We start from the raw sequence: 27,917 nt of genomic DNA, 5'->3' as shown, positions 1-27,917 counted from the left end.
CTTAATTCAAATGTCAGGATACTTTTTTAATTTCTTCTGCCTTAATTTATCACTCAAAAATCGTCAACCCACTACTTTCGCCTGAGTCCACCGTGTATGTTATGTTTTAAAGTAAGTGGATCCCACAGACCACTGAAGCCTCACAAGTTGGAGTCCGCCTCAGAGACGGGGAAGTAGCCATTTGTAGTCTTGGTGGTGTCTACCTCTGGAGCAAAGATAGCCAGTAACCTCTCCTGCTCCCTCTTGGTTTTAGGTAAGTCGTCAGATGGTCTGATGAGCAACTGGATGCGCTGTGAACGAGCAAACAAAGATTAAAATCAGGAACACGTCAGTTGGGCACAAATGTTTTCCTCTGACAGGATGACCAGCATACCTCTCTGAGTGTCCCCTGGGTGGTGCTGATCTTATACACCATCCAAAGTGGAATGCAGACCATGGAGGAGAGAGCAAGCAGCCAGCCGATCACATATCCCCACCACGGGTACACATACTCATTGTTGTACTTCAGAGGAGTGTATTTAATGAGGGAGAATGCAAAGGTGCCCTGCAGAGACAAGGTAACAGGGTACGGCAACTAGTGAGGATCAACCTGCTTTATTTCCTCTTTTTTTTTTCACTAATAGAACATTTATTGTCATTTTTGGAAGTTTATCTACTTTACTGAGACTCACAATGCACGTGGCAGGGGAGAAGAACAACCAACAGCACTTGATATACGGTCCTGGCCGGTAACCAATCATATCCTCAATGTTATCATAAAAGCGATCAGCGCCTGGAAAAACACGATTTAGACACATCTCATCGTGACACAGTGTAAAACTCCCAGCTGGGTTTCTGCCAGTAACTTGGGTGAACACTCAGAATTACTCGTCAAAGCTTGTGCTGTAATCTTACATGCAGTTCTGTTTGCTTACCGTAAACCCACGCAATGCAAACTGTCTCAAAGATGGACATGAAGAGAAGACACATGCCGCTGGCTGCGTAGTAATCAAAGAGCTGAAAGACATACATGCCCCCCTAAACAGATACAAACCAAAGAGGTATAATCATACAAATATAGCTTACAGTTACAGTTTTAGACAGTTTTTTATACTCTTGGCTCCGTATGATGTCACTGAAAGGAGATATCCCTAATATGGTAATCTTAGACACATAGCTTTTGCTGCACACACCTGCAGAACCCCTTTGTTTTTGTCTTTTTACAAGGGGCAGCCAATCAGAAGAAAGCTGGTTTAAAGGGTTTAAGGTTAGGATGGCTTATTGCAAAACTATTCTAATAAGATCCAAAAATAAAAACAGAGACCTGGAAATGAGCATAATAGGTCTCCTTTATCTAAAAATGAATGGTAGCTTGAAAACTGTACAGTAAAATACTGTTATATAGTATAGTGCTGTTATTATACAAAGACCCTGAAACCTTGAAGCCCAAAAGTTGACTATTTCAGCCCTCATCCTAAAATTGGGAGCATTGCATAACAATGCTTGTCACTTACCTGAGAAGGGTCGCACAAAACCATTGACGCGCTTGTACTTACAAACTGAGGACTTGTTGACACCTCTACAGAGCATTCATGCTTCCAGCTGTGCAGAGGTGAAACCACGTCAACTACGTTGGATTCTAGTAAGAGTTTATTTAATCAGAACAAAGCATCCCACCACCAGCCGCAATCCCTCCACCCCAGCAACTGCCCAATTTGTTAAGAGTATGTGTTGAGAGACAACAGCTTTAACATCACATGATCAAGCAAACTGCTGCTAAAGGCATTCATTCCTGTTAGGAAACAAGGGATGACACCACAGCTTTAAAAAAAAAAAGAATAATTTAAAGACACTCGTATGAAATCATTTACTACACACTACAGGCCAATTTTACTTCTGTACTTGTTGATCTTTGGCTGTGTGAATCTGTGTGTTTATAGTCCCAGAGTGTGACACCTACCTCCATAAGCATGACGAGGCCCATGAGGAAGGAGACCAGGACCACGCCTAACAGGAAGAGCTCCCGGCGGTACTTTCGACGGAACACGGCTGGGTACATGTCGACGATGGCCGTCACAAGGCTCTCCACGCACACAAACTGATGTAGGAGAGGGGAAAAGTCATTAATAGGAATGCGATCATCACTAAAGCAATCATGAAAAAGAAAAAACATCCAAGTGGCGGAGCGTGTTATCTGAAAATGGTGCATAGCTTTGTACCTGACTGTCCAGCCCTAGAAAAACAATCATGATGAAGAAGAGGGCCGCCCACAAGGGAGACAAGGGCATCATGGACACAGCACGAGGGTAAGCTATGAATGCCAGGCCAGGGCCTGTGCAGAGACAAAACAAACAACTTAAATTGAACAACCACAAACCAACCTAAGTATCAAAACAAATTAGTGTCACTATGGGATTACTGCTATTTTGCTTGATATCAGGCCTCACCAGATTCTGCCACTTCTGAAATGGGAACATTTTGCTCATAAGCCATGAAACCCAGGATGGAGAAAATCGCAAAGCCTGCCATGAAGCTGGTGCCACTGTTCAGAAAGCACAGCGCCAGGCAGTCTCTGCAACAATATGTTAAGTGTCCTTTTACTGCGGAGTTAAGCATCAGATTCGGAAAGGCAATTATAAAGTAAGAGGTGATGATGATGATGATGCTTGAGTTAGTGATTTTAATTGAGTCTACCCACCTTGGCGACCCCCAGCTGCTTCTTCTTCTAAATATTAAGAATTACTTCGAATATAATCTTAAAAAGAAACTTCAGACTATTTAAAGGGAAAATTCACTCAAAATTTTTATTATTTTATTATTATATCAATCTTTTGATGAGGTCTGCTATGATACTTGCCTTATCTATTCTGGTGGCAGGGTCCGGGGCTGTAAAACTTTGTGCAAGGAATGTGATATGATTTGAGCCAGCCATGCGCCCTTCTGTCCGATGACAGTGACAGTGAGGTGAGTTGCTGGCGATATCTTGAACTTTTCCGTTAGTAAGCGCTGCTGTTTTTGCCGCTGTGAGTTGCTGTTAGCCTCTGTTAGCCAGCATGAGTAAAACCTTTGAAGTGAATCTAACATTGTATAACATAGAAAATAAAATTTAAAAATACTATGTGAAACTTTAATCAAAGTGTTTATCAGAGGGAAAGTGCGATTTTGAGGACGCTGGAGTCTAGCATTAGCTGGCATGATGTTAGCTTACAACTAGCTGTTTTTGCTGTTTAGCTGGCTCGTTGTCAGCTGTCTGGAGCTATCAGGGTCACATGTTTAAGCTGCTGACAATAAGTAATTGAGGAAATATCAAGAATAAATATACATTTTATACATGTTTTTATTTGTTAGAGCACTGACTGCAGAGGAGGAAAAGGATGATGTGTGAATGAGGGAGGAGATGTTGAACATATACATGTACAAATCTTAAATTGTCATATATAGTTTGAAAGAGCTATTTGGCATGTTGTGTATGTGGCTGTTTTCTAGCCACCTACATAAAACGTGATTTTAAAAATGCCACATAACATGGAAAGTTATTTATCAGTTTCACATGGGAACTTACTTTTTTCACTGCAGACGGAAGTGTGCACCAACTTCAATGGAGTGGTAATGTTTGCTAGTTGTACAATGTTTTGTTTGGCAAATGTATACGGTAGAAAGTAATTAGTCTGTATGTGAAACGGCTCACACAGTTTTTCAAATGCTTTGGTTGGCTGGTTGGTTTGAGTGCAACAAAAGTATGTAATTTTAACTTTTAATTTAAAACTGGGCAACTCGCACTAAAAAAATCAAAAAACAAACAAATGTCAAAAATGAGCAACTTATTGGCTTAAATAATCTTGAGAAATGACTTTAATCTATGTAAGCGTGTAATTGAATAAGCACATGGATACTGCATTGCATACATACCTATAGCAGTTATTATTATATTTATTGTAACTGCCCAGAGCAGTCAGCGACCCCAGACAGATGGCATAGGAGAAGAAGATCTGAGTGCCAGCATCCATCCACACCTAACACAGGAGAGATATGAATATAGAGATATAGAGATTTCAAATGCAGTGCTATGTGACCAGGAGGATTGATGTGCTACATCTTTCCATAGACATTCAGCCATCACTGACTAAAGCAGGTGGGCAAAAGTGAAATGTCTGTTACTGGATTTGCTCTAGCTGAACATTTATTAACCATGCTTCCATAAATAGCAAACTGAGATGATATTGCACTATTTCAACAACCAACACTTGCCGTGCAACTGTTTTGAAACACCATTGGGCATTTATTTAGGGAGTTATTTTTGGACTTGGTCTGTAAATCTGAAAAAACACAATTAAAAAGTTTGCTTATTTGCCCCAAAATCAGCTAGATTCTTGTAGAAATCCTACTTCTCCCATACATTTTAGTTAAAGATTCTTTTGGTCACTTAAAAAGCCACTTTAAAAGGTCTTGTTCCATAAAAAGGGGGGAAAGCCTGATTTTGTGTCTGCTTTCAGCTCAGTCCTGGTAGATCTTGTGTTTACAGTCCCAGTGGTGTCTTGACCTTGCATTTAATCCCCGCGGTCCCTGTCTCTTTCATGGAGAGCAGATGGACCCAGCAGAAACAAGTTCCCCCCCAACCGAGAACCATGGGGTACCTGCTCTTGGTTCACGTCACTCTTTGAAAATTTTGTGACTGGTCTAAGTGAGTTTTGTGCAAATGATCTTCATACCTGTGGATCTGCCAGTCGCCCCAAATCAGGGTAAAGGTAGAACTGGATGCCGATTCCAGCGCCAGGAAGGGTGAGTCCTCTGATCAACAGCACAATCAGCATCACGTAGGGGAAGGTCGCAGTGAAGTAGACCACCTATATCGACACACGCATATGTGCAAACAGGAAACATGCCAAAATAATCACCACATGACATCCATCACGTACCCCAGAGCTGCCTCTGAGTCCCCCTCTCACCCACCTTTCCTGTGGATTTCACCCCCTTCCAGATGCAGAAGTAGCACATGACCCAGGCGATGAACAGACACAGGGCCAGGTCCCCATTCAGCGAGCCCATTTGGTCAATACCTGGGGAAATCCTTAGTGCTCTCCTCCTATTGAAACGGGGAAAAAAAACACACCAGTGACAAACCATCTAAATCATTAAGTCACTATCTGCTTTTTATCGAGGGTGCCACAACTCACTCCCAGAACTCAATGACAGGAGAGGTGGTGTTTGGGTTGATCATTTGGTCAGTTGAGGTGTTTCTCCTCTGAAACTCCACACAGTTTTCTGTAGGGGAAAAACCACATAGAAATTATTTACCATTGCACTATAAGAAGGGGAAAAATACATTCTAAGAGGAAACATTCACGAAGCTTTGTTGTGTTACCTGTATTCCACGTATTGTTGCAGGAAGACCAAGGTAGGTCCCAAGAGAAGGAGAAAGACAGATAAAAAATCCCCCAAGCCAGAACGATGATGTAATAGAAGTTCAGCAGAGTCACTATCACTTGGGTGCCATAGCCAAGACCTGCACAAATGATATTTAAATATACGTAACAATATTCACCTTTATAATTAGTATATTCTGAATATGAAAAAATATGTATGCTTAGGGCTGATGTTGGTCTTCCAAAACAGAATAATAATGGAGATGAGGAAGAGAGATCGCCCGCTTAAATTTGAGACTGAATTTATAATCCTTCTTTTTCACGTACAAAGTCATGAAAGATCAGACACCATCATATCATAAAGACCTCATAGTCCCATATTATCCCAGTAAAGCATGCTGGTTTGGACTGAAGGCTTACTTGTGATTTGTAGAGTTTCTAAATATAGAATGGGAGACAGAGTCTCAGGGTTCAGGAAGCAGACACCCTCTCTACTTTTCAGATTAGGCTTAAAACTTTCTTTGATGAAGCTTATATTATACTTAGGGCTGGATCAGGTGACCCTCAAACATCTATTAGGTATGCCGTTGTAGGCTCAGGCTGCTGGGGGACTTCCTGTGATTCGCTGACAATTTTCATTTTCAGTCCCTATGAAGCTATTTTTTCCAGATTACTCTCTTCTGTGTCAAAATCTAAGAATGTACGTCTCTTTTCTCTTCTTATGCTCCTCCCTGAACCTGGTTCTACTGAAAGGAAGTTCTTCTTCCCCACAATCACCAAGTGCTTTCTTATAGAAGGTTTGTGAATCAGTGGGGGTTGTCTCTCGCTAACACTGGCAGTTCTTTACTTTACAATACAACGTGCCTTCAGGAGATTCCTATTCTGATACGGCACTATACAGATAAAACCAAATTTACCTGAATCCTCCTTACCTTCAAACAAAGGACTGATCTTTCTCCAGCAGGTAATGCCTCCCTCACTGGTGTACTGGCCCAGTGCTACCTCCAGGAGGAAGACGGGAACACCACAAGTAAACAGGAAGATCAGGTAAGGGATGAGGAATGCACCTGAGTTGAAAAAGAGCAAATGATTAAGGGTTAGAGTTTATACTGAAGGTATACTCTGTTCAAATGCAATGTATTTCTACTGTCTGCACCTTTAATATTGAATCTGATTTGGAATAAAGTACAAAAAAATAAAAAGGAAAGGAGACCACATAAAACCATGAAAGCCCGCAGAGAGGCCGAGGGCATGTGGCTTGTTCAAGTTTTCTGCCTCTCTGCAGAAACAGCTGCTGTGAGCGAGGAGCAACAACAGCTGTCTGACCCCGCTCATTCCCAAACTCTGACCCCGCCACCCCATGGAGGGCGAGAGAGAGAGAGAGAAATGGGTATCTAATTTAGCAGTCAAACAAGCATAACATGCAGCCAATGAAGGAAGAGCTGTTTTTCCAAACAGATTTTCAGAAACTTTGAATGCACCTGTTTTTACTTCTATCATCAAATCAATTTAAGGATGAATTTTGCCTTTGAATGAAGTCTGCAACTCGCGATAACAAGTTTTGTCTCTCATTAAGTCCATTAGTGAACAGAGATCAATTTCAGAATCTGATCAATTTCAGAATAATACTAAGATCTTCAGGTGTTTGCTTAACATACCTTTTGTACAAATTAGTGACATGCATGAATTAGTTGATGGAAAACTGCAGAGGAGCACTCTTTATCTTCTCTACTTAGCTCATCTTCCCACTCACCTCCCCCGTTCTTGTAGCACAGATAAGGGAACCGCCACATGTTGCCCAGGCCGATGATGGAGCCGGCGACTGACAGAACGAACTCCAGCTTATTGCTCCACTGACCCCTCTCCTCCATCTTCACTTCAGAGGGTGGCAAGTCACTGGCATGGCTGGTATAATTGGCGAGGCCGGCGTTGACAGAGTCTCCTGTACAACAGATGTACACGAGGATTGCAGTAGGCCATGGAAACTCGATGGCTGACACCCATATCGCCTGAATTGGAAGCCGATGTGTCTGCACACCAAACTGTTCCAGCTGTAGAGCGCACCAAGTTCAAATATATGTGCACTTACCTTTCATTGTGGTGTCACTCTTGTGACGAGCTTGAAGCTGAATCTGTAGGTTTCAGTTTGACTGGGGCCAAGGTTTGACTATTTAACGTGGCTGGACAGAGAGGTGGGGTTTTGTAATGCTAAACCAAGGCCAGCCTCCACTCTTTCCCTGCATGGGGTCCCTTCCAAGCAAAGTACAACATCCACCATGTCTGTACTGTTAAAATAAGATGCAATGTAATAGTCCAGGGGGATGACATTTGACCTGTCAGCCATAACTCATGTTCTTGTTGCAATGCACTTTGGCTACATAGGTCTAAAGAAACAAACATACATGTTTGTTTACATCAACAGATGCATTCTAAAAGTTAAACTAGTTGATGGAAGGTTTTCCACAAATACGGTGCTAAGGTCTGAAAGAAATACATGTTTTGCTATATAGCAGATAGACCATTGTTTCTCCTTTCATCTATGTTTAGCATTTTGGTCAAAAAGTCTTCTCAGTGGATGAGTCTGAAGACACAACATACAGCAGGTGGTGGAAGATGTGGCTGCATAACAAAACAAAAGTTATGTAATTCTTTGAGTATCCTGCAGCCCACCATGGTTGCCCTTTCTTTCTGTCTGTCTGATAGAGGTGCCTCACTCAGACGGTTGCCAAAAGCAGACGGGGTCAGTTCACACTGGATCTGACCTGTCTGAGTCAGGAGTGGACATCAGCACAACCCCCACCCTTGCCATAATCCTCTACTCGCCCAACAGACCTGCGTACAGGTAGTGATACGTATAAGCTTGACCAGTTAATTTTTCACCGTGATAATCGAGGCCCTGCTTTGAAAATGAATGTCACATAGCTGATGTGAGGTTTAAACCAGTTTGAAAAGAAATCAATCAACCACTCAGTGACACATCTTGAGGTCACTCCCCCCCCGCCTTCACAAACAAGAAGTTTAGAAGAGGAGATGGTTGTCGTTTGTGTGCTTCGTCACATGGAGAGAAAAAAAACAACAACATTGCAATTTGTACTTATTTGACTAGGAAGAATTTATTAAAGGTGAGAAACAAAACAAAACAAAACAAAAAGCCACAATCCATTGGTTTAACTGCCTTAAAAGCTATGTACATTATAAATAATTCCACTACAATACAACCATTTGTTTTTCCTAGTCAAGACCTACTTATTGAGATGTTACTGTCTCAAGGGCCTGGCAAGAGGGACAGAAGGGGAACTAATGTCCTGGAGCTGGGAACAAATTTGTCTGTTTGCCACTGAATACAACAGCTGGAATAAGTGAGTGTTTGACTGCAGGTAAGTTATTATTGCCTTGTTACTGCTGAACTGAGGACCAGGATGAAGACGGCAGGTTTTTCTAGACCTAAACTGCTGTAGGGGGATTATACAGAGAGGCCACAACATTAAATCCATCTGCCTAATATTTTGTGAGTCCCCTTTGTGACATCAAAACAGGTCTGGCCCTTTGAAGCAAGGTCACAGGACCTCAGAGGGTGTCTTCCGGTTGCGGGCGCCAAGATATTGCAGCAGATGCAGCGATTGGGCTTATTCTGGTGCATCCTGTGGATGGACTGACATGTGGGGAGGCCATTTCAACACCTCGAGTGTAATGACGAGCCTTTTGTGAACAGGACCTCTGTCATACAGGAGCAAATTAGCCACATTTGGGTGGATGTTAACAGTATCACCCACATGAATACCGATACCAATGGCTTCCCGGCTGAGTGACGCACTGCAACGAGATGATCGAGGTCATTCACTTTACTCGCCTTTGGTTTTTAATGTTGTGGCTGACACATGTAAAGTCTGTTTGCAGATCTCAGCACTCAGAAACAGGAGTGTTTTTCTTGTGCTTGACACTCCCAACAGTTACAGGAACTGTTAACTTGTCTTGAGGTTTAAAAAACTAGCCTGGATACTGGGCATATTGTGAAGTTCTCTGTCATTGGCCCATGTTTTTTTAAGTGCTAACTGCCCTGGTGAGAATCCTGCTGTTGCTGATGTGATGTCGCTGGGTTTAAGTGAGAAGCCGATGACCAGGAGGCAATCACCGATGACGATGGCACACTCTGCACGCTGCTGCCGCACATTGACGTTGTCAGCACAACGACGCTCTCCTCCGACACCTCCTCGACGGTCATTCCTCCACCGGCGGCCTTCCGGGAGCAGTCCATGCAGATGTAGTCCTCATTCTCGGCCATCTCGCATGACACACCCACACAGACCTGGTGGAACCACTCGTCACAGCCGCCATCACACTGAACCCAGTCGACCTGGGAAATAGGAGAGAAAAGAACAAAAAACTCACGTGATGAATTCAGAAATGTGAGTGAGTGAGACAATGACTTTGTCAAGCAAGACACTAAATTCAAAGATAATATTTAACAGCACTCAATCACGTCAGTGTGGACAGTGAAACAAACTTGCTTTTTTCACCACAACAACAAATTTGAAAAGAAGCTGCAGCTTTAATTCAAGAATTTTAATGAAAATACTGCATTAGCAATTAAAGAAGTCTGTTTCACAGCTACAAGTCAGTCACTGTTCAACTAATGTTTGATGTTATTTACTGGAATACATGACTACAACAGAGTAGATCATCTTGGACACACTTCAATTGTTGATTTTCAAAACATTAGAAATAACAAAACAAAAACAAATGTATTTACCAGCGCAGCTAGAAAAAAGTGGTTTTTGCTGTAACGTGAAGCTAAAAAATTTGAAGTAAATTATTATCATTTTCTTTTAAAGGTTACCTTCCTTTCAAAGTAGCGACTAACACAGCACTATGCCATCGTTTTGGGCTACAGTCACGAGCATGCCCTGGATAAATCATCGGTGAATCAAAGGACAGAACTGTAGGGCTAATGATTCCTTAGATTTGATTGGCAGCGCAGACTCAAGAGAGAAGAAGACTAGCCACTGGTTAACTTTGTGCAGTCTGCAGTAGCGTTTCTGATCAAGACGACATCAGGTGGCCTTGTTAATATGTTATGTCTAACTCTCTTTGAGGTGTTCCAGTGCGGTTACCAGCTGTTACTATTCAATAAAAAGGTACCCGATGTTCATTGTGAGAAATGTTTGTTATCCACTCTGGTTTAATAAAACAAACACACATTCAGTGAACGACACCACAGTATTTCCCAGTCTCCTCAGATGGAATCATCAAACTGTCGAGCGGCTCTGTATGCAGACTGATGTTCCGTCTGACACCATGTGAACATCACGACACAATCATGGAGGCCTACAGTTTAACACTGCAGTATGTTTGATTTCGTGCAGTCAATATGGGCTTAAGGGAATTTCACAGTGCAGAACATCAGTAGATACAGAGCCCTGACAAAATCCACATCAAGACTTTGAAAGCTCTGCTCGTGCTTGCTGTACAGCTAATCATATGGGAGCAAATCAACTGCATTTAGGCGTGTAGACAACGTCAACATGACCTGATGCAGTTCAACTTGAGCATTAGAACAAGGAGGAAAAGGTGATTTAGGTGACTTTGAATGTGACATGGTTGTTGATGGGCTAGGCTGAGTACTTCAGAGACTACTGATCTGGGATTTACCCCACACAACCATCTCTAGGGTGAATATCTAGTGAGCAGAAGTTCACTGGGAGAAAATGCTTTGTCGATGCCAGAAGTTAGAGGAGAATGGGCAGACTACTTCAAGCTGAAAGGAAGGCAACAGTAAATAAAACCATGTCCTGACCATGCCACTTAATGACCACCGTATACACACTTTGTACATAGCTTTGTAGATGGCTACTTCCAGCAGGATTACGTCACAACGCTCAAATCATCGCAAACTAGAATCTTGAACATGACAAGGACTCCACCAGTCACCAGATCTCAGTCCTCTAGAACCCATTTAGTGCATGGTGGAACGGGAGATATACACCATGGATGTACAGCTGACAAATCTGCAGCCACTCTTTGATGCTGTCAGATCAATATGGACCAAAATCTCTGAAGAATGTTTCCAGCACCTTGTTGAATCTATGCCAAGATTCAACAATATTGAGAGCTGAGGTGCATCCAACCAGGTACTAACAAAATATATTTGTAGACATAAATTTCTTCATAATAAACTATATTTCAGTCCTATTTCAAGGACGTAGATGTGGTCTACTACCTTGAATCATGTGAGATCAGTTTAGTTTCCTTGCTCCCCAGGTTTGAGTCCACATTTAAACCAGGTGAGCAGGGAATAACCTCTGAGACCACGATGGATCACAATAAAGTAATGACACAAATAAGATTAAGAATATTCAACAATTTTTCAACATATTATATAATGGTAAAAATGGTAAATGGCCTGTATTTGTATAGCGCTTTTACTAGTCCCTAAAGACCCCAAAGCGCTTCACACAACCAGTCATCCACCCATTCACACACACATTCACACACTGCCATCACCAGTGTGTGAATGGCAAGCTACATTGTAGTCACAGCCACCCTGGGGCGCACTGACATCATTAAGTTTGATGGACACAATCTTAATGTTAAGATTGTGTCCATCAAACATCTATGATTTCCCCCTTGTACCCCTTTCAACACACATCTGGATCTGCAATGGTGAAAATCGGCCGCAAGTGCCTTGAGGCGATTGTTGTTGTTGTTGTTATTTGGCACTGTATAAATGAAACTGAATTGAAATGTTAGTTCGTTTTTTATGGATAATGACAGGTGTGCTCACCTTATCTTTACACGGCCTCTGGCAGTTTTTGGCTGCACACACTGCATTCTCATCATTGGAGTCCTCTGCCCCCGACCAATCATACTTCGAGGGAATGTCAAGAATCTTCTTCTCCTTCCTCTTCTCCATCCCCTCCCTGATGGCCTCTGCCTTTGCGGCCGCTTTCTCTTTCCTCTTTCTCTCCTTCTCCTCTTTGGCCAACCGTTTGGCCAGTTGCTTCATTTCCCGATTCTTTTCCAGGTTGATTTTAAGTTTTTTCTTTTTGGGTTTACCCCCAAGGCCGAGCTCCAGACCCACCCTCTTTAAGTCTTTGGACTTGGGCGGTCGGATATCTCCCATCGCCGAAGTTCCACTGGCAGCTGCAGCAGCCATCAGCATGTGGTGGTGCTCGGCTCTTTCCAATTTGCGTTTCCGTTTCTTCTCGGAATCTTTGAGCTTGATCTTCAGAGGCTTTTCAATCAGAGAGTCGTCAGGCTGGAAAGAAAGGAAGGGGGAGGGGGGGGAAAAGAGCAAATGAGAGCGATCACTGCCATTTCTTATTCTGCATTTACTGCATACATTGTGTGTAATTACACCATCAGAACAAACAAAAATGATTAATCTCAGCATTAAGTCTCTATCCAGCTGTGCAATCAGGTTGCATAATGGCTGAACTTCCTACCTCCATGACCTGCAGGAATCTCTCCTCAGAGGGTGGGTGAGTGGCCTGCAGGATTCTCCAGATGTGCTGGGTCTCATCCAGGGACACCTCCAGCAGGTCTCCAAGCATCATCAGGTCCTCCAGCTGGGCTTTAGCCTGCGGGGACAGCTCAAGAACAGGTGGCTCAAGGCTCCGAGGTACCAGCGGGGTCTTCCTGGGCTGCTTTCTGGGTGTACCCAGATCTGAAATGTAAATATTTTGAGTATGAAATGGGAATCTCCCAAGGAGTAGTTAATGTAATTGTTTATTATGCAAATAAATGCCAAGAGGGAACAATGGGTAAACAGACTCAAAGCAAAGGGATTGTATTAAATAAATGCGGCCTCACTTTGAACACAGGACTTGGAGGCTGAGGAGTAAGCGTGCTCGACACAGAAGGAAGGCGTGGCAGCCAGCCACATGTGACTGACCACCTCCTCTGACTTCACGGGAATCTCCTCATCACAGAACAGGTAGGGCTTCACCTCACCAGGGTCCTGGAGCCAAACAGTCATACAACAACAACACAAGAAGTCAAAATAAAGTCCTATGACACCCCAATTTAAATCACACCACTGATGCCTCCCATACCTTCATATCATATCCGTAAGTCTCCCTGATGTCTTCGTCTGAATCAGTTTCCTCGTCGTCGTAGTCCACAGAGGGACGCGGTGACGTGGCTCTGCTGAAACCAGACTGCTGGAAAGTTTGGATATGACCCTGGGAAACACACACAAACACACACGTACTCTTTAAAATTTCTTCTCACAGGAAAGCTTTTATCTACTGAACTTATCAAAGAAATAAAAGCAAAACAGCAATGATTCTTCAGCTTGTTGTTGAATAAAAACTGTTTTGCCTGATAATTTCCCTAGAGGGTAGATTTAATTTCAGGTTTCAGCTCACCAGTCTGAAATGTGAACTTTCAGACTGCTAAGCCAATCCACTGGCCTTTTTATCTTTTTACAGATTCCTGCCCTCTGCTGGTGAAGTGCACATTTACATCCAAAGCATCAATCTGTATCTCAAAGAGAATTTCTAACCATGCAAAATTATTAATGATCAAAGTACCTGTAAGTCAGGATTGGCAGCGGCTTTCTGCAACTCAGCGTTGATGATCTTCTCCGTTTTCTCCCTCGCAGCTTGCTCGACCATACGCTGACTCAGCACAGACAGCTTCGCCAGGGCCGAGGACAACTCCTCTGTGGCCAGAGCTTGGCGTGCTCGGTCCTGTTAAGAAAGTTTAACCAACATAAGCGCAGGTAATAAGCAGAGACCAAAAGAAAAAACACTGAGAAGCTCGGATGCTACCAGTTAGGCATTGTAATTTATATGCGTACCTGCCAGCTCATTGCCCTCTCAGTCAAACACTGCAATGCTTCTCCTTCTGGCAGACGCACTGGCAGCTTCTGCAGTGAAACTAACAATGACAGAATGGTCTCTAATCTCGGCCTCCGTGATCGCTGGCACAGCGGACACAAGAATTTGGAGTCTTTACTATTGCTCTGCCAATTCACACCAATCTTCTTCTGAGATCCAGTCTTAGGCAGAGGGACGCAAGCTCCGTGGAACCAGTCTTTACAAAGTTCGCACTGCAACATGAAGCCGCTGGCAGTCTTTCGACACAAACAGAACTTGACCTCCTCGATGCGATCTGCCATGGCCATCTTAGCTAAATTTGCAGCTCGGAGTGAGTGAATGGACTCCACTTCTTTCTGCTCTTTGGCTTTGAAAGCTGCTACAACAGTAGAAGGGTCCCGCACCTCCTCGTGGTTCTCCTCCAGATCACTCAGGGTGTCTGGGTCAAAGCCGCCCCTCTCCTTTTCCATGAGCTCCTTAACACGCTTTCGCTTGCTCTTGCTGTTGCCGTATACGCCAATGTCCACACGAGGACTGAGGACCTAAGAGATATTTGTTATAATTATCATACAGACTTTAAATTAAAGACATTTAAATATTTCTGCATCTCAGCCACAAGTAACATCAAATGTTTCCATGACAGCCCACCTGGAGCAGTGTGTACGTGGAGTTCTTCTTGAGGAACGTGCGAGCAGTCCTCTCCCTCCAGGCTCGAGCTGCAGCTACCTGAGACTCCACCTGAGCTAGCGGATCGAGCCGCACAGGGATGGAGCGGCCCCTGGCCAGCAGGCTCTCCAGCTGATCCAGGTAAGCATAGCTGCTGCCGTTTTGGATGGCCTCCACCTTGGAGGTCCACTCCTTGGCCTTTAGCAGGGCCTCTCGGAGAGCCAAAATATTTGGTAGATACGCTGGGATGTTCCGAGCTTCCAGCACAATGCTCTCAAGCGTTGCCATGCTGTGACGAGGTCTAAGATTATAAGAGCACAAACAAATGTGTGAACCGTCTGATTTTAAAAGGTAGACTTTTATGGGCAATTTAGATCTCCATTCACATGTGAAACCTTACCTGGCCTGCAGGCAGGCGCGAGCTTTATCCTCCCATCTCTCTGACACGGTAAGGATTTCTTGGAGTTCAGCCATGGCCTTCTCCACGGCATGGTGCGGTGCCAAACCCACCCCAGAGTCGATCAGCCTCTTCATGAGCTCCAAAGTGACGCGGTGGGGCTCAGCAAGGGTGGCACGCACCTGAAATTTGATGATGTTCTCAGTCTCTGTTTTGCTCAATCTTTTGATGTTTATGATTTTGACTCATATCTGTCACTGCAAAGATTTTGCTTCCTTTACACTGGCACATAACTACTTAGAAATCTAAATAGTTCTAACAATATGATAACATTCTACAGAAACGGAGAGCAATACGATGTTAGTCTTAAGTTGACTCCTTTTCATTTCCGCTTGGTAACAAAAGTGGAAAACCTTGTGTTTTTGCAAGGACAACAACTAATATCGCCTGATGTGGGCTCACCTCATCAAGCCACCGGGCCTGCTGGAGCTCCTGTTTGAGTCTGGGCAGCTCTGGCAGCTCCACATCCAGGCCACTGCCCAGATCCAAGAGCGCCTGCAGCTTGGAGGAATCTGGCATCTCATCTGACAGCGCCACCTGGGCCCGTTCATGAAAGTCCTCCACATTCTCCAGTAACTCCTGGCAATACGGGCAGTGACAGACACATTTAGAGGTAAAGGAAAAGTAGGAAATGTCAGGGAGTGGTTTAAGAGTATTGGTTGAATGAGCTGGGGGAGCAGAGAAAATTACACAAGAGAGGCTAAAACTAAATTTAAAAACCCCCAAAACAAAACAAAAAAACAATTATAATTGGGATCTATGTATCGACACATGGAACTAACTTTGACTTGTCGCGCCTGGCTGATGATGCAGGGTAGCCTGTACAGCTGCTCTACGAACGCTTTCAGCTCATCCACAGTCAATTTGGTCCGATTGCGATTGCTCTCAGAACGCAGGCGGCTACTGGAGATGCACACAGAAAAAGAGGGGAGAAAAAACCCCAAAGATTTAGTTCCTCTTTGAACAAAACCACCTACAAAATTAATACTGAAAAGACTTTTTAAAAAACTGATATCAGGCCCAGTAACTTGCGAGCGGTAAATCAGCACAAATCATTGTCCTGACCTGTGCCTCTGCTTGCGGCTGAGCAGCAGCTGGGCTACAGAGGAGCACGTCTCTGCCTCTTTGACCATCTCCCTCAGGCGACGGAACAAAGCGTTCTCAGGATACTTTCTGTCCTCTGCGTCCTCGAGCAAAACTTTGAGTTCAATGAGATCTGTGAGGGAGTGACAGAAAGAAAGAGCAGGAGAAAACAAAGATGAGAAAGGATTTAGATATAATAAAGACATAAATAGCTAAATTTAGGGAACAAAATGCTTGTAGTTTATAATGCAATAAAACAGAGACCTTTTTTGTTTTTCTGGTCTGCAGCCAAGGCTTCTGTGACCCTCTTTGCCCAGGTATCATAAGACTGAGCCCGAGTCTTCACGCCATACAGCATGGAGGGGAACTCCTCCAGATCATAGCGATACCTGGAATGGATTGGACAAAAACTGCACATGAATTTGTTTTAAGAATTTACTACCAACACAAGCTTGTGCAACTCTTAACATGATTAAAGTTTACGCCATGAATTAAAAAAAGGAAAAAAAATCCCACCTAAGACACTTGTCGCCAAGAGGACAGTCACAGAGATCTTTCGCGTGGTGGAGACAAACCAGTCGGTCTGGGCTGCAGGAACAGGTCAGCGCAGACAGGAAACAGGTGGTCTTACACTTGTAGCACTGACGCTCATCGTCCGGAACGAGTTCAAAAACCTCCAGCTCGGACGACAGTACCCCCTGTTGGCAATGAGGAAAGCGATGCTCAAATAATCAGAATGGGTTGCATTACATGTATAACATCCACAAAACAAAAAAGAAAAACATTCACCATTTCCTGGACAGCCTGTCTGAGTTTTGTTTCTTCATCCATCATCTCTTGCATTTCTTTATAGACGGCAGCAGCCAGCTCCACGTCGAGGCTCTCGGGATCTGCAGTCATCTTGCAAAGCAGCTCCTCGTGGGAGAAAACGCAGTACCGGTGGAGACGCCGGTAATGGGCGACACACTGGCGGCCCATTGGCAACTGAAGAATGGGCGAAAAACGAGCAAAGTTTTGGCAAAATAATATACATAAAAAATTCAATATTTAAAATAAAAGAGGAGTTTGTATTTTTGCTCCCTCACCCAATCAGCTGTGCAGAAATTAACAGCCTCTGCAAAGTTGTAGCCCTGGTTGAAGCCGCTGTGGTAGGCCCGGGGAAAGGTAACCACAAACTCCCCGGCACACTGATTGGTCCTGTACACCTGAGGAGAGGAATATATATGTAATAAATAAACATGAATATCTCCACATGAATATTTAACCAGATCAAATTCCAACCCAGAGTACGGGCTACATACAGGGACACCATGCTCCATGAGGACGTTGGGATTCATGATGGTGACAAGCTGATGAAGGAGGTCAGGCTGGGAGTCAAAAAGCTCTGGAGCTAACTTTTTCATGACAGCCTCTAATTTCTCTGCTGCAGAGGCCGGGACTCCATACCAAGTCTTGGGTTCTCCCCTGAAGAACAGAAGGAAGACATCAGAATGTTCTTTTAATATTTAGGGCTTCTATTGTACCATAACTCCACAGGGCAGACATAAACATAAGATCAACTATAAAAGCCCTACTGAAGCAAAGGATTACCACTGACATGCAGAATTTTGTTTTCATCAACACTACTACTTATCTGCTGCTTCCAAAACTATACTTCATAAACTTGCCAGTGAAGAAAATTGATGGAGTAGCTCCAGTGGTCTTCGATGTGCCAGCAGAAGGAGGAGAAACACATGCCCACGTAGAGCCAGGGTACCTTCATGCCTGAGATGTCCACGTTGATGTGGGTGAGCACAGATTGCTCCAGCACTGGCATGTTGTTCAAGTTCCAGCCTGAGTTTGCATAATCCTAACAGGAAAGGAAAAGAGTGCTTCTATTCAGAGCAAATTTGAAAGTATTAAATAAATAGACTGGAGGCTGGAGTTTGCTAGATGGAACCACTCAATAAAATACAAAATAAGATGATGTGTGTGCAATTAAAAATCTTTAGCAGAATATATGAGAAAATGAGCTGACAAATGTGCCTCCCCATCAGTGATGGCATTTTTGGGGGGGGGGAGAGAAAAAGAGCAGAAAAATATTACTTTTATTAGATATTATTAAGTAATAATATTACTATTAGATTTAGTTTACTTAAACAATACTGTCTCTACGTGTTACTTTTCAACTTTTGTCAAGGCAACACATCACCACGTTACGATATTTATACTGTGCAACCATCTTCTCACCTCCTCATCTCCCATCAGCCTCCTCTTTCCGTCCCTGACAGGGAATCCGCTGCCGACATCCTTGGAGCTGATGTCTGCTCCATACTCTACAATGACATCCTCCTCAATGCTGCTGACCAGACGCCAGAACTCCTTCTCCACCAACTCTGTGGGGACCATCTGAGGAGTGTAAGATGGATCTTATGACATATCCTGTTTTAGGTCTTCGCTGAAAGGCTTGAGAGCAGCATCCGTTTACTCATTCTAGCTCTACTGAGTAGATTTCACATACATGAACAGGCATGTTGAAGTAGTCAGACTTGAAGTGGTCGGCCATCTCTCCGAAGCTTTGCAGGCTGTACTCCCTCACAGCTTGCTCGAAGCCAAATGCCTCCCTAGGCTTACTGCATTCCTGTGTAGGAGCATGAACAATTCATTAGAGTTACTGCTTTTGAAGCCACGCCCATTTGAGTAATTAAACTTTAGGTCGGTTGCTAGAAACAGACTTTTGTCTCTCTGTTCTATATATTTCTTTCAGTCTTCACCCGTATACTCAGTATGATGAGTACTATAGTAACTGTAAGAGCACCAATCTTTGACATGAGAAACATTTGTGGTATACCACAGATGGCTCAGGGAGAATAAAAGCACATTCAGCGCCTACCTCAGCAACACACTTAGGGCACCGCCAGTCTCCTTTGGGTACGTCCTGCAGAGGTGGGATCAAGCAGAAGGTGTGGTAGCTGTCGTCACAGCCATCACACAGCAGGAGCCGGTCCTCTTCGTCCCCTCGTCCACACACAAGGCAGAGATAAAGGTCGATCTGAGGGTTAGCGCCACATTTTATTTATTTATTTTAAAGGGAAAACAAAACAAGATGCAAAAATTGTTGTGGTATTGAATAACATGGTTAATTTTGACACTCAACACAATGAAATGATGAAATCACACTCACAAAGTTGACCTCCAGGGTCTCCTTGCGTGGTCTCATCTTGATGGCGAAGGCCTGGGCTTTGAGGTGCCGCTGCTTCTTGTTGAATCCATCATCTAAGTGAATTGGAAAACTACAGTAAGAGGAGTGGCTCTTGGTTTTTGTGTTTAAAAACAAAACATAAAAACAAAGCCTACACAAGTCAATCAAAATTTTTGTTTACCAGCTGATACGATCTCCAAGCCGACCATCTTGGGACTCGCTCCAAAAATTTTAAGGGTTTTTGGCTCCTTGTTTTCCCGCTAGAGAACAACAACAATAACAGCATTAGACTGTGAAACAAAGTGATCCTGCTAAATGTTAAGACATCCTCGGTCATTCCTGACACAGTTAGGAATCTGGATGTGCAGAGGGAATGCCAAAAGTTAACGTGTCAAGCACTTTTTTAAACTTTTATTTTGGGGGACTAATTGTTCTGCTACAAATGATAACTTCATGACCCATTTGCAACAATGTTATCAAATGTTACACTCAATGAAACGCATTAGTGCTCATGGCATTTTTAATTTTAGGTCAGCGTGGGTTACAAACTCAACTCTGAGTTAATGTCTGAGCAGCTTCACTTTACCTCTGATTTCAGGCGCCTGGATCGTCTCTCTGGCAGTAGCCGCTCTTTGGTTTGCAATCCATCACCTTCTCCATCTTTATCCTTCTCATCCTCCTCATCGTGCTCCTCTTCCTCTACAGCCTCCTCGCCAACTCCCTCATCTACCTCATCCCCATCATTTCCCTCATCATACAACCTTTGGAGGCCCTAATCGGAGGCAAAATGATCACTGAATAGGTTACCGAAGAAAACCAGGATGTTATTTGGCCCAAAGGTTATTACAAGCTATTAGTAACAGGACATTTATATACAGTATGAAGTGTTTTGGGAGAAACTTCCCTAAGTACAAACATATACATGCAATTTAGACAAGAAACCTCAGAATCTACTTATGATGGTCTAAAACATATTAGCTGTTGTTTTCCTCCCAATTATGATATAAAATGCAGTTAAACAGCATTCAGCACCACTCACAGTTAGTGTGGCTCCAGTCTGGAAGAGCTCATAGGGGTAAAGGATCCTCTCATAGTGAGAACGTAGAAGAGACCCGGTGCCTTTTCCAGCAGGGTAGCCCATTCGGCTGGCCACCTTGGACCATAATTTTTCTTTACACACCGTCTCAAAGCCGCCCTCGGATGACACAATCTTTAATGCACACAAGGAAAACATTTTTTTTTTTTAGCTCTTACCACTTAATCTATCTAATCATCCAAAATAGGTTTTAACATCATAAGGTAAAAAAACAAAACAAAAAACAAACAACTTTTTTTTTGTGCTGCCGAAGGGTCCTTATAGGGCTGCTCGATTATGGCAAAAATGATAATCACGATTATTTTCACTGAAATTGAGATCTCGATTATTTGACGATATTTATTTAACCCTTTAAGACCTACCATAGAACCAAGTCCGCCAGAGCTTATATTATTTTTTTACATGCTGTAGTGCCATTTGTGGGAGCATTTCAAGTTGCTATACATCAATACAACTGTTATAGCCCATATTTTAATAATATGTATGCATTAAGTCCATAGTAACTACATTAATTGCAAAAAAGTGCAATAAGCTACAAAAAAATTTAAAATCGTTTTTTTTTTTTTTACATATATTTCTACTTGGAGAAATTTAAGAGGTTTATCCCTCAAAACTTTAAATACAAAAAAGTTGCAAAAAATAGTTTACAACAACAGGAAATTTATTTTGAGTGTCTTCATAGTTTTATTTTGGAGATACAGCAATTTTTATATACTGCAGGAAAAACGAAAGAACAATCCTATGATGCAAATTTGCAAAGAAAACAGCAGGTGCATCAAAATAAACTATTTCCAGCTGTGCAATTCGAGTTCTAAGCATCCCAGAAACTATTCAGAAAAGTCAAACATGACTTATAAAAACACCAGTATAGGCTTTTAAGGCCTACAAGTAAAAAACTACATTTTACGCGAATATGGCGTCACGTCCGGTGTCGGACAGGAAATGGCGGACATGCGATAGTTCGCGCTGACGTCTGTTTCAATGTGGGAAGTGTTACGAACAGCTGATCAGATTGGCAAAGCGTGTTTCTGGAATATTATGTTTTTGTTCCTGCAAGCGCTTTTTATGCAATTTTTTGCAAAGCTTTATGTGGAAGGAAACTGTGACCGAGGACAAGCTGATGGCATAAGATGTAAGTTTCATATGCAAAAAAAATTATTGCGCTAGCTTACATGATTCAGGTTCTACAGGGATTTAAAAATAGTTACACAAAACGGAGCGTGCTGCTCTGACCGGCTTTAAAGGGTTAACAATAACAATGTATTGAATAATGACTTTAAAAAATAATAGAAAATAGTGTGCAAATACTGATAACAGTGCAAATGTTTGCAATATAAGAAATAAATGAAAAATGTAAACATCTATGTTTAGTGAACTTTGCAGTGTTGCTCTATGGTGCAGCTACTCCACCATAGCAAAGTTTACACACTGTGTCTACTTGATCCACGTCTGTCTCCGCGAACCCATAATGTTTCCACACCACTGAAGTTTGGGGTTTTTTTACGTCTCTTTTCAACCAACGGCAGTCACTCTCCTCTCCAAATAACTTCTGCTTAGCTTTCCGAGCTTCCCTTGGGTCCTCTTAATTGTTGTGACACGTGTTCGAAATGCAGAGAGGTGCGCTCGATTTGCCACACGGAGCAGCGCGAGAGTAAAGCTTGAGGGAGGTGCTAATAATCGGCTCAGTCATTTTTAATGATCGTTGAAAGCCCAGATCGTAATCGTGATTAAAATTCGATTAATTGAGCAGCCCTAGGTCCTTATTTACAAAAGTTCACTAAAAAAAAAAAAAATCTATTTTTAGGTTAAAAAACAAAAATCTGAACACAAAACAAAAACAAACAAACAAACAAACAAACAAACAAACAAACAGAAAAAACAAAACACATCCATGCTGACTGGTTCCACCTTGCTGAGCTGGTAGAGGTCCAACAGTTTCCTCTCCACATGAGGGAATCGAATCTTAGATCCCTGCAGCTCCCAAAACTTTGCAATTTGATCCAGAAAGTTGAGCTTTACGCGAGTGAGCGCCTGGAAAAGCAGCAGAGAAAGAGTAAAAAGACAGATTAGAAAAATCAGAGGCTGGTATTCATTTTGTTTCCACATTTTGGTGCCAGGAAAACCAAGAAATTTGCATTGGGGGGAAAAAAAAAACAACACACACACACACACACACACACACACACACACACACACACACACACACACACACACACACACACACACACACACACACACACACACACACACACACACACACACACACACAAAAAAAACAACAGTATGTCCAGACACCAGATCTATTTCGACAACTTCCATACATAAATACTGTTTGAGATCAGTAAAAAATAGGTAATGCAGTCTGATAATGATAATCTGCGCATTTCTAATATATATAAAACAACATTGCAGCTGTCCTGGTGCCCTGAACTGAAACAACACATATCCAAAATTTGACTTTAAGGGCATCCTTAGGAATGGGAAGGACAGCTACAGGCAGAAGATGGAGAACCAGCTTCAGCAAAACAACGTTGGTGAAGTCTGGAGAGGCCTCAGAACCATCTCAGGCCACAAACAGCAGAACTCTCTGCCTGGGAGGGATGTGAGGTGGGCAAATGAACTGAATCATTTCTTCAACAGATTTGATTCAACCATGAGACAGTCTACAACATCGGCTGCAGACTCACCCACCCCCACTGCTGCTGTTCCACCTCTGACACCTCAGACACTTCACACCTCCTCTATTCACCCTGCTCACTCCCCCCCACCCCCAACAACAGCATCCAATACACACTCAACACAAGGCTCCAGCCTGTCTCTCTCAACCACCCAGGTTAGGAGGGAACTGAGGAGGATTAATGGCAAGAAGGCAGCGGGCCCAGATGGCATCAGCTCGAGGGTCGTCAGGTCCTGCGCAGACCAACTGTGTGGGGTGATGGAGCACCTCTTCAACCTGAGCCTGAGGTTGGGAAGAGTCCCACAGCTCTGGAAAACCTCCTGTGTTGTACCAGTGCCAAAGACTTCACGCCCCAAGGACCTCAACAGCTACAGGCCGGTGGCTCTGACATCCCACCTGATGAAGACCCTGGAGCGGTTGGTCCTGGCTCAGCTTCGGCGCCTAACAAGCTCATCACTGGACCCACTTCAGTTTGCCTACCAGCCTGGCATTGGAGCGGATGATGCCGTCATTCACCTCCTACATCGTTCCCTCGCTCACCTGGAGACCGCTGGAAGCACTGTGAGAATCATGTTCTTTGATTTCTCCAGTGCCTTCAACACTATTCTTCCCTCGGTTCTGAAGGACAAGCTGGAGAACTCTGGAGTGGACCATCACCTCACTACCTGGATTTTGGACTACCTCACCGACCGACCACAGTATGTGAGGACTCAGGGCTGTGTGTCGGACAGGGTCGTCTGCAGTACGGGGGCCCCACAGGGAACGGTTCTGGCTCCGTTCCTCTTCACCATCTACACTGCAGACTTCTCCCACAATTCCACCCAGTGCTTCCTGCAGAAGTTCTCTGATGACTCTGCAATAGTCGGCCTCATCACTGATGGGGACGACAAGGAGTACAGAGGACTGACTCAAGACTTTGTGGACTGGTGCCAGCTGAACTACCTCCAGATCAACGCCAGTAAAACCAAGGAGCTGGTGGTAGACTTCCGCAGGCACAAGCATTCTCCACTGCAACCACTGAACATCCAGGGTATGGACATTGAGGCTGTGGACAGCTACAGGTACCTTGGTGTTCATCTGAACAATAGACTGGACTGGACTCATAACTCAGACGCCCTCTACAGGAAAGGGCAGAGCAGGTTGTACCTGCTGCGGAGACTCAGGTCGTTTGGGGTGGAGGGCCCACTCCTGAAGACCTTCTATGACTCTGTGGTGGCTTCTGCTATCTTTTATGGTGTGGTCTGCTGGGGCGGCAGCATCTCTGCTGGGGACAGGAAGAGACTGAACAGGGTGATCCGAAGGGCCAGCTCTGTTCTAGGATGCCCTCTGGACCCAGTGGAGGTGGTGAGTGACAGGAGAATGGCGGCTAAGCTGTCATCCCTGTTGGACAACGTCTCCCACCCCATGCAGCAGACTGTGACAGCACTGAGCAGCTCCTTCAGTGGGAGACTGCGGCACCCACGGTGTGGGACGGAGAGATTTCGCAGGTCTTTCCTCCCCACTGCTGTCAGACTCCACAACAAAGACTTTAACTGAACAAACACACACATCCACACATGTGCAATAACACTAAGTGCAATAATCTTTTCTGGCATCGTTGTATTTTTACTCAGTTGTATATAGCATTCGTATTCTATTTTTATCTTATTGTATATTTTTATTCTATTTTATTCTACTGTATATAGTATATTATTTTATTCTATTCTGTACAGCTGTGTACTGTATTTATTCTTATTGTATTCTAATTTTTGCGTCATAACTTTTGCACTGTCCACTTCCTGCTGTGACAAAACAAATTTCCCACGTGTGGGACTAATAAAGGTTATCTTATCTTATCTTATCCATGACATCAAACGTTGGACACAATTAAAACTAAACTGAAAAAAATAATAATGCAGCTTTTTGTTTTGTTTTAATAACCTTTTCCTAGTCAAAATAAAAACTGCAGTGTATTTTTCCCCCCTGAGTGAGACTTTTCTTTCTTGGTGTCCACATCTCCTCAGACCCGACATGGTCTGCCCCCATTCAGGTCCAGTCCAAAAAGGCTACATAGTGCCTGTACCACCTCTGACAACTGAGGAAGTTCGGGGTCTCCCCAGTGATCCTCAGGACTTTCTATGCAGGCGCTGTGGACAGCATCCTCAAACAGAACACTGCATCCTTGTATAGGAACAGCTGTGTTAAGGATCAAAAAGCTCTTCAGAGACTGATCCATACAGCAGAACGCTGCTGCAAGACTGCTCTCCCCTCCCTACAGGACATCTACACCTAGAGAAGCTCAGATATTGAAGGACCCGTCCCAACCAACTGTTCCATCAGACAGAAGGTTCCGCACCATCCGGGCAAGAACAGAGAGATTCAAGATAAGCTTCTATCCCCAGGCCATCTGTGTCTTAAACCAGAACATGCCGCCCCACTCCCCACCCACAGCATTCATAAGTGACTGAGAGAGGACTTATTCTCAACACATCCCAACCTGATTCTTCTCGCCTTTACTACAGCACTAGACACTTTAACACCCACTGCACAATGTACATTTTTAGATTTTCAATTTAAACATTTCAAGATTGTTTTATTTTATTTTATTCACTTAATGTACATAATTCACTTACTTACTGCATATAATGTGGTCTTTTGTATAATTCACTTAATGTACATAATGTTCTCTCTTTTTGCACAGTCAAGGAGTGTGTCAGGACACGTTCCACTGCGTGTTGTACTCATAACTATGCATGTGACAAATAAAGGATCTTGAATCTTAATTATCTATCATACACACAGCCAAAGCAGTAACAATAATGGCTTCAGTCTCATTATAAACAATGACTGGAGTTATTTTATTTATTCATTCATTTGTGGCAAACTCACCTCAAGTTCATTCAGCCTTTGCACTCGAGGAGTGAACCGGAAGTTGCGTACATCACAGGCAAACGGAGGCTGCCAGTCCTGATTGACAACAGAAAAGAAATATTACATTCACCAAAACAACCTGAGCAATGAGGAAATCATTGTGACAACACGTGACTAGTTTAAAGTAAAAATCAAAATCTAAATGTATCTGTTGCATGTATGCTTGTAGACGCCATTAGGCCCAATGTCTACCATCGTTCCACTTTAACTTAGCTAGCCACCACTTTAAAACCAAAACACCAGGTGGGAGTGAGGAAAACAGCTACATTTTCTTCGCACTTTCGCCCACAATTTTTCTGAACAACAAACGGAAAGCAGTGCCAAAAATGTTTAATTAAAAACTGAAAAGAAACTGAGCCTCGTTTGACCTCTATTTAGACTAATGGCAACTAGTAGCGTCGCTGCGTTTCGTAAAATCCACGCAGGCCCAAAGTAAGCCAGCTCAGGATCACAAAGAGACAACAAACCAAAAACCTCTGCAGACCTTTAGTTTTATAAAAAAAAAAAAAATACCTGAGGGGGTCGGATTTTGCAGATGCCCGTCTTCTCTGCAATAGGTCGGATCTTGTTGATGAATCCCAAAGGATCCGAGAAATCCTCCCAACTCGGCTCAAACACCGGGCATTCAGGAGGGGGCACGAACTCCGCAAACGCAGACATATCGGCGTCCATCCAGTGACAGTCTTTAAAAAAATATATCAGGGATAAAAGTGCGCAAAGTTGAGCCTCAGGAGTCCATAATTGTGTTAGCTGCAATTGTTTCTTCCTTCTTCTTCTTTAGTGTCCATCGTGATTCTTCTAATGTCCCCAAATAACAAATCACGTCAGTGACAGGAGCATCCCAGGGGCGAAACCTAATGTGATGTGAAAAGTGAAGGCAAAAAATACAACAAGAACCGAGTCAATGATGCATGTCACTCCTGTATCCGTAAACAGAGGGCCAAACCAGGCCGGGGTATCACCACCAAATCCTCCCCCTACCTGGGACGGAGGGCAGTGTCAGTCCAAAAACACCACCATTGCTCCTCTCAAACCAAAGCTTCAGGAGGAAAAAAAAACTGCGGTGAAGACTTGGCCGCAGACGATTTGGAGAAGAAGTTTTACAATACCCAACACACAAAAACACTCCGTCTATTATGTTAAACAAGCTAGCATCGCTTCTGCACTACCTGGGCAGTGCATGCTTTTTTTTCGTGAGGATGCATTTCCAACAAACTTATCTAAGGTTAGCTGTAATGTTCACTAGCTAACGTAATCACGCTAGTGAACTCGTCGATGTCCTCCAAAATAAACTCCAGCCTCTTCGTCCTCCTACTCTGGTGGCACCAGTCAAGCTTGAAAACAACACGGATAAGCCTAGTACCAAGCGTACACTGTTGACTGTTTCCTTCTCTCCGCACATCAACCCCCATTCATTGAAGCATTTGAGGCGACGGAGAACTAGCACACAGCTAATTTCGTAAGCTAAAAGAAGCTTAGCTACCGCTTCCCGTTGCGCAGCTAACATTGACGTTAGCTGGCACAGTCGGCTGAGAAGAACGGTCCTCCGTGGTTTAAGCAGGTTAAATGAAATCGCATATACAAAAGCAATACTCTCTTTGCTTTGTTTTACCGGAGGCAGCTTTCCGTATATTTAAACGTCGTCTATACCTATTGTAGTCGGATTAGCAAACGTGCTAGCTACAA

General features: G+C 43.5%; 2 protein-coding genes across 4 annotated transcripts; both read right to left on the bottom strand.

Moving 5' to 3' along the window:
• Window positions 1-140: 140 nt before the first annotated feature.
• LOC146615369 (sodium- and chloride-dependent GABA transporter 2-like) lies at window positions 141-14,640 on the bottom strand. 2 transcript variants are annotated; one of them, XM_085376861.1, is made up of 15 exons: window positions 14,632-14,640; window positions 7,096-7,234; window positions 6,275-6,409; window positions 5,342-5,482; window positions 5,154-5,241; window positions 4,930-5,062; window positions 4,689-4,823; window positions 3,889-3,992; window positions 2,427-2,551; window positions 2,199-2,311; window positions 1,940-2,077; window positions 915-1,017; window positions 672-772; window positions 374-544; window positions 141-290 (listed from the first exon to the last, which is right to left on the bottom strand). In XM_085376861.1, exons 2-15 carry the CDS (start codon window positions 7,211-7,213, stop codon window positions 141-143), a joined length of 1,755 nt encoding a protein of 584 aa, XP_085232987.1. In that variant the 5' UTR covers window positions 7,214-7,234; window positions 14,632-14,640. The 2 variants fall into 2 exon arrangements, with proteins under 2 accessions (XP_085232987.1, XP_085232986.1); XM_085376860.1 differs by lacking the exon at window positions 14,632-14,640 and having other exon boundaries at window positions 7,096-7,279.
• On the bottom strand, window positions 8,458-27,917 carry kdm5a (lysine demethylase 5A). Of its 2 annotated transcripts, XM_085376855.1 has the most exons (29): window positions 27,213-27,917; window positions 26,745-27,085; window positions 26,190-26,267; window positions 22,553-22,675; window positions 20,588-20,758; window positions 20,135-20,320; window positions 19,730-19,808; window positions 19,531-19,622; window positions 19,240-19,398; window positions 18,868-18,987; window positions 18,597-18,755; window positions 18,035-18,216; window positions 17,669-17,831; window positions 17,453-17,572; window positions 17,157-17,351; window positions 16,884-17,065; window positions 16,632-16,756; window positions 16,350-16,500; window positions 16,067-16,187; window positions 15,687-15,863; window positions 15,228-15,406; window positions 14,810-15,128; window positions 14,143-14,703; window positions 13,874-14,032; window positions 13,394-13,522; window positions 13,152-13,299; window positions 12,785-13,005; window positions 12,124-12,597; window positions 8,458-9,696 (listed from the first exon to the last, which is right to left on the bottom strand). In XM_085376855.1, exons 2-29 carry the CDS (start codon window positions 26,901-26,903, stop codon window positions 9,391-9,393), a joined length of 5,238 nt encoding a protein of 1,745 aa, XP_085232981.1. In that variant the 5' UTR covers window positions 26,904-27,085; window positions 27,213-27,917; the 3' UTR covers window positions 8,458-9,390. The 2 variants fall into 2 exon arrangements, with proteins under 2 accessions (XP_085232981.1, XP_085232980.1); XM_085376854.1 differs by having other exon boundaries at window positions 26,745-27,917.

The sequence above is a fragment of the Diplotaxodon limnothrissa genome, linkage group LG17 (genome assembly GCF_057381915.1).
Source record: "Diplotaxodon limnothrissa isolate DT_005_m linkage group LG17, D_limnothrissa_male_GT1.1, whole genome shotgun sequence".
Lineage (NCBI taxonomy): Eukaryota > Metazoa > Chordata > Actinopteri > Cichliformes > Cichlidae > Diplotaxodon > Diplotaxodon limnothrissa.
Note: the sequence above shows the minus strand (reverse complement) of the source record. Positions and strands in the feature narration are given on the sequence as shown.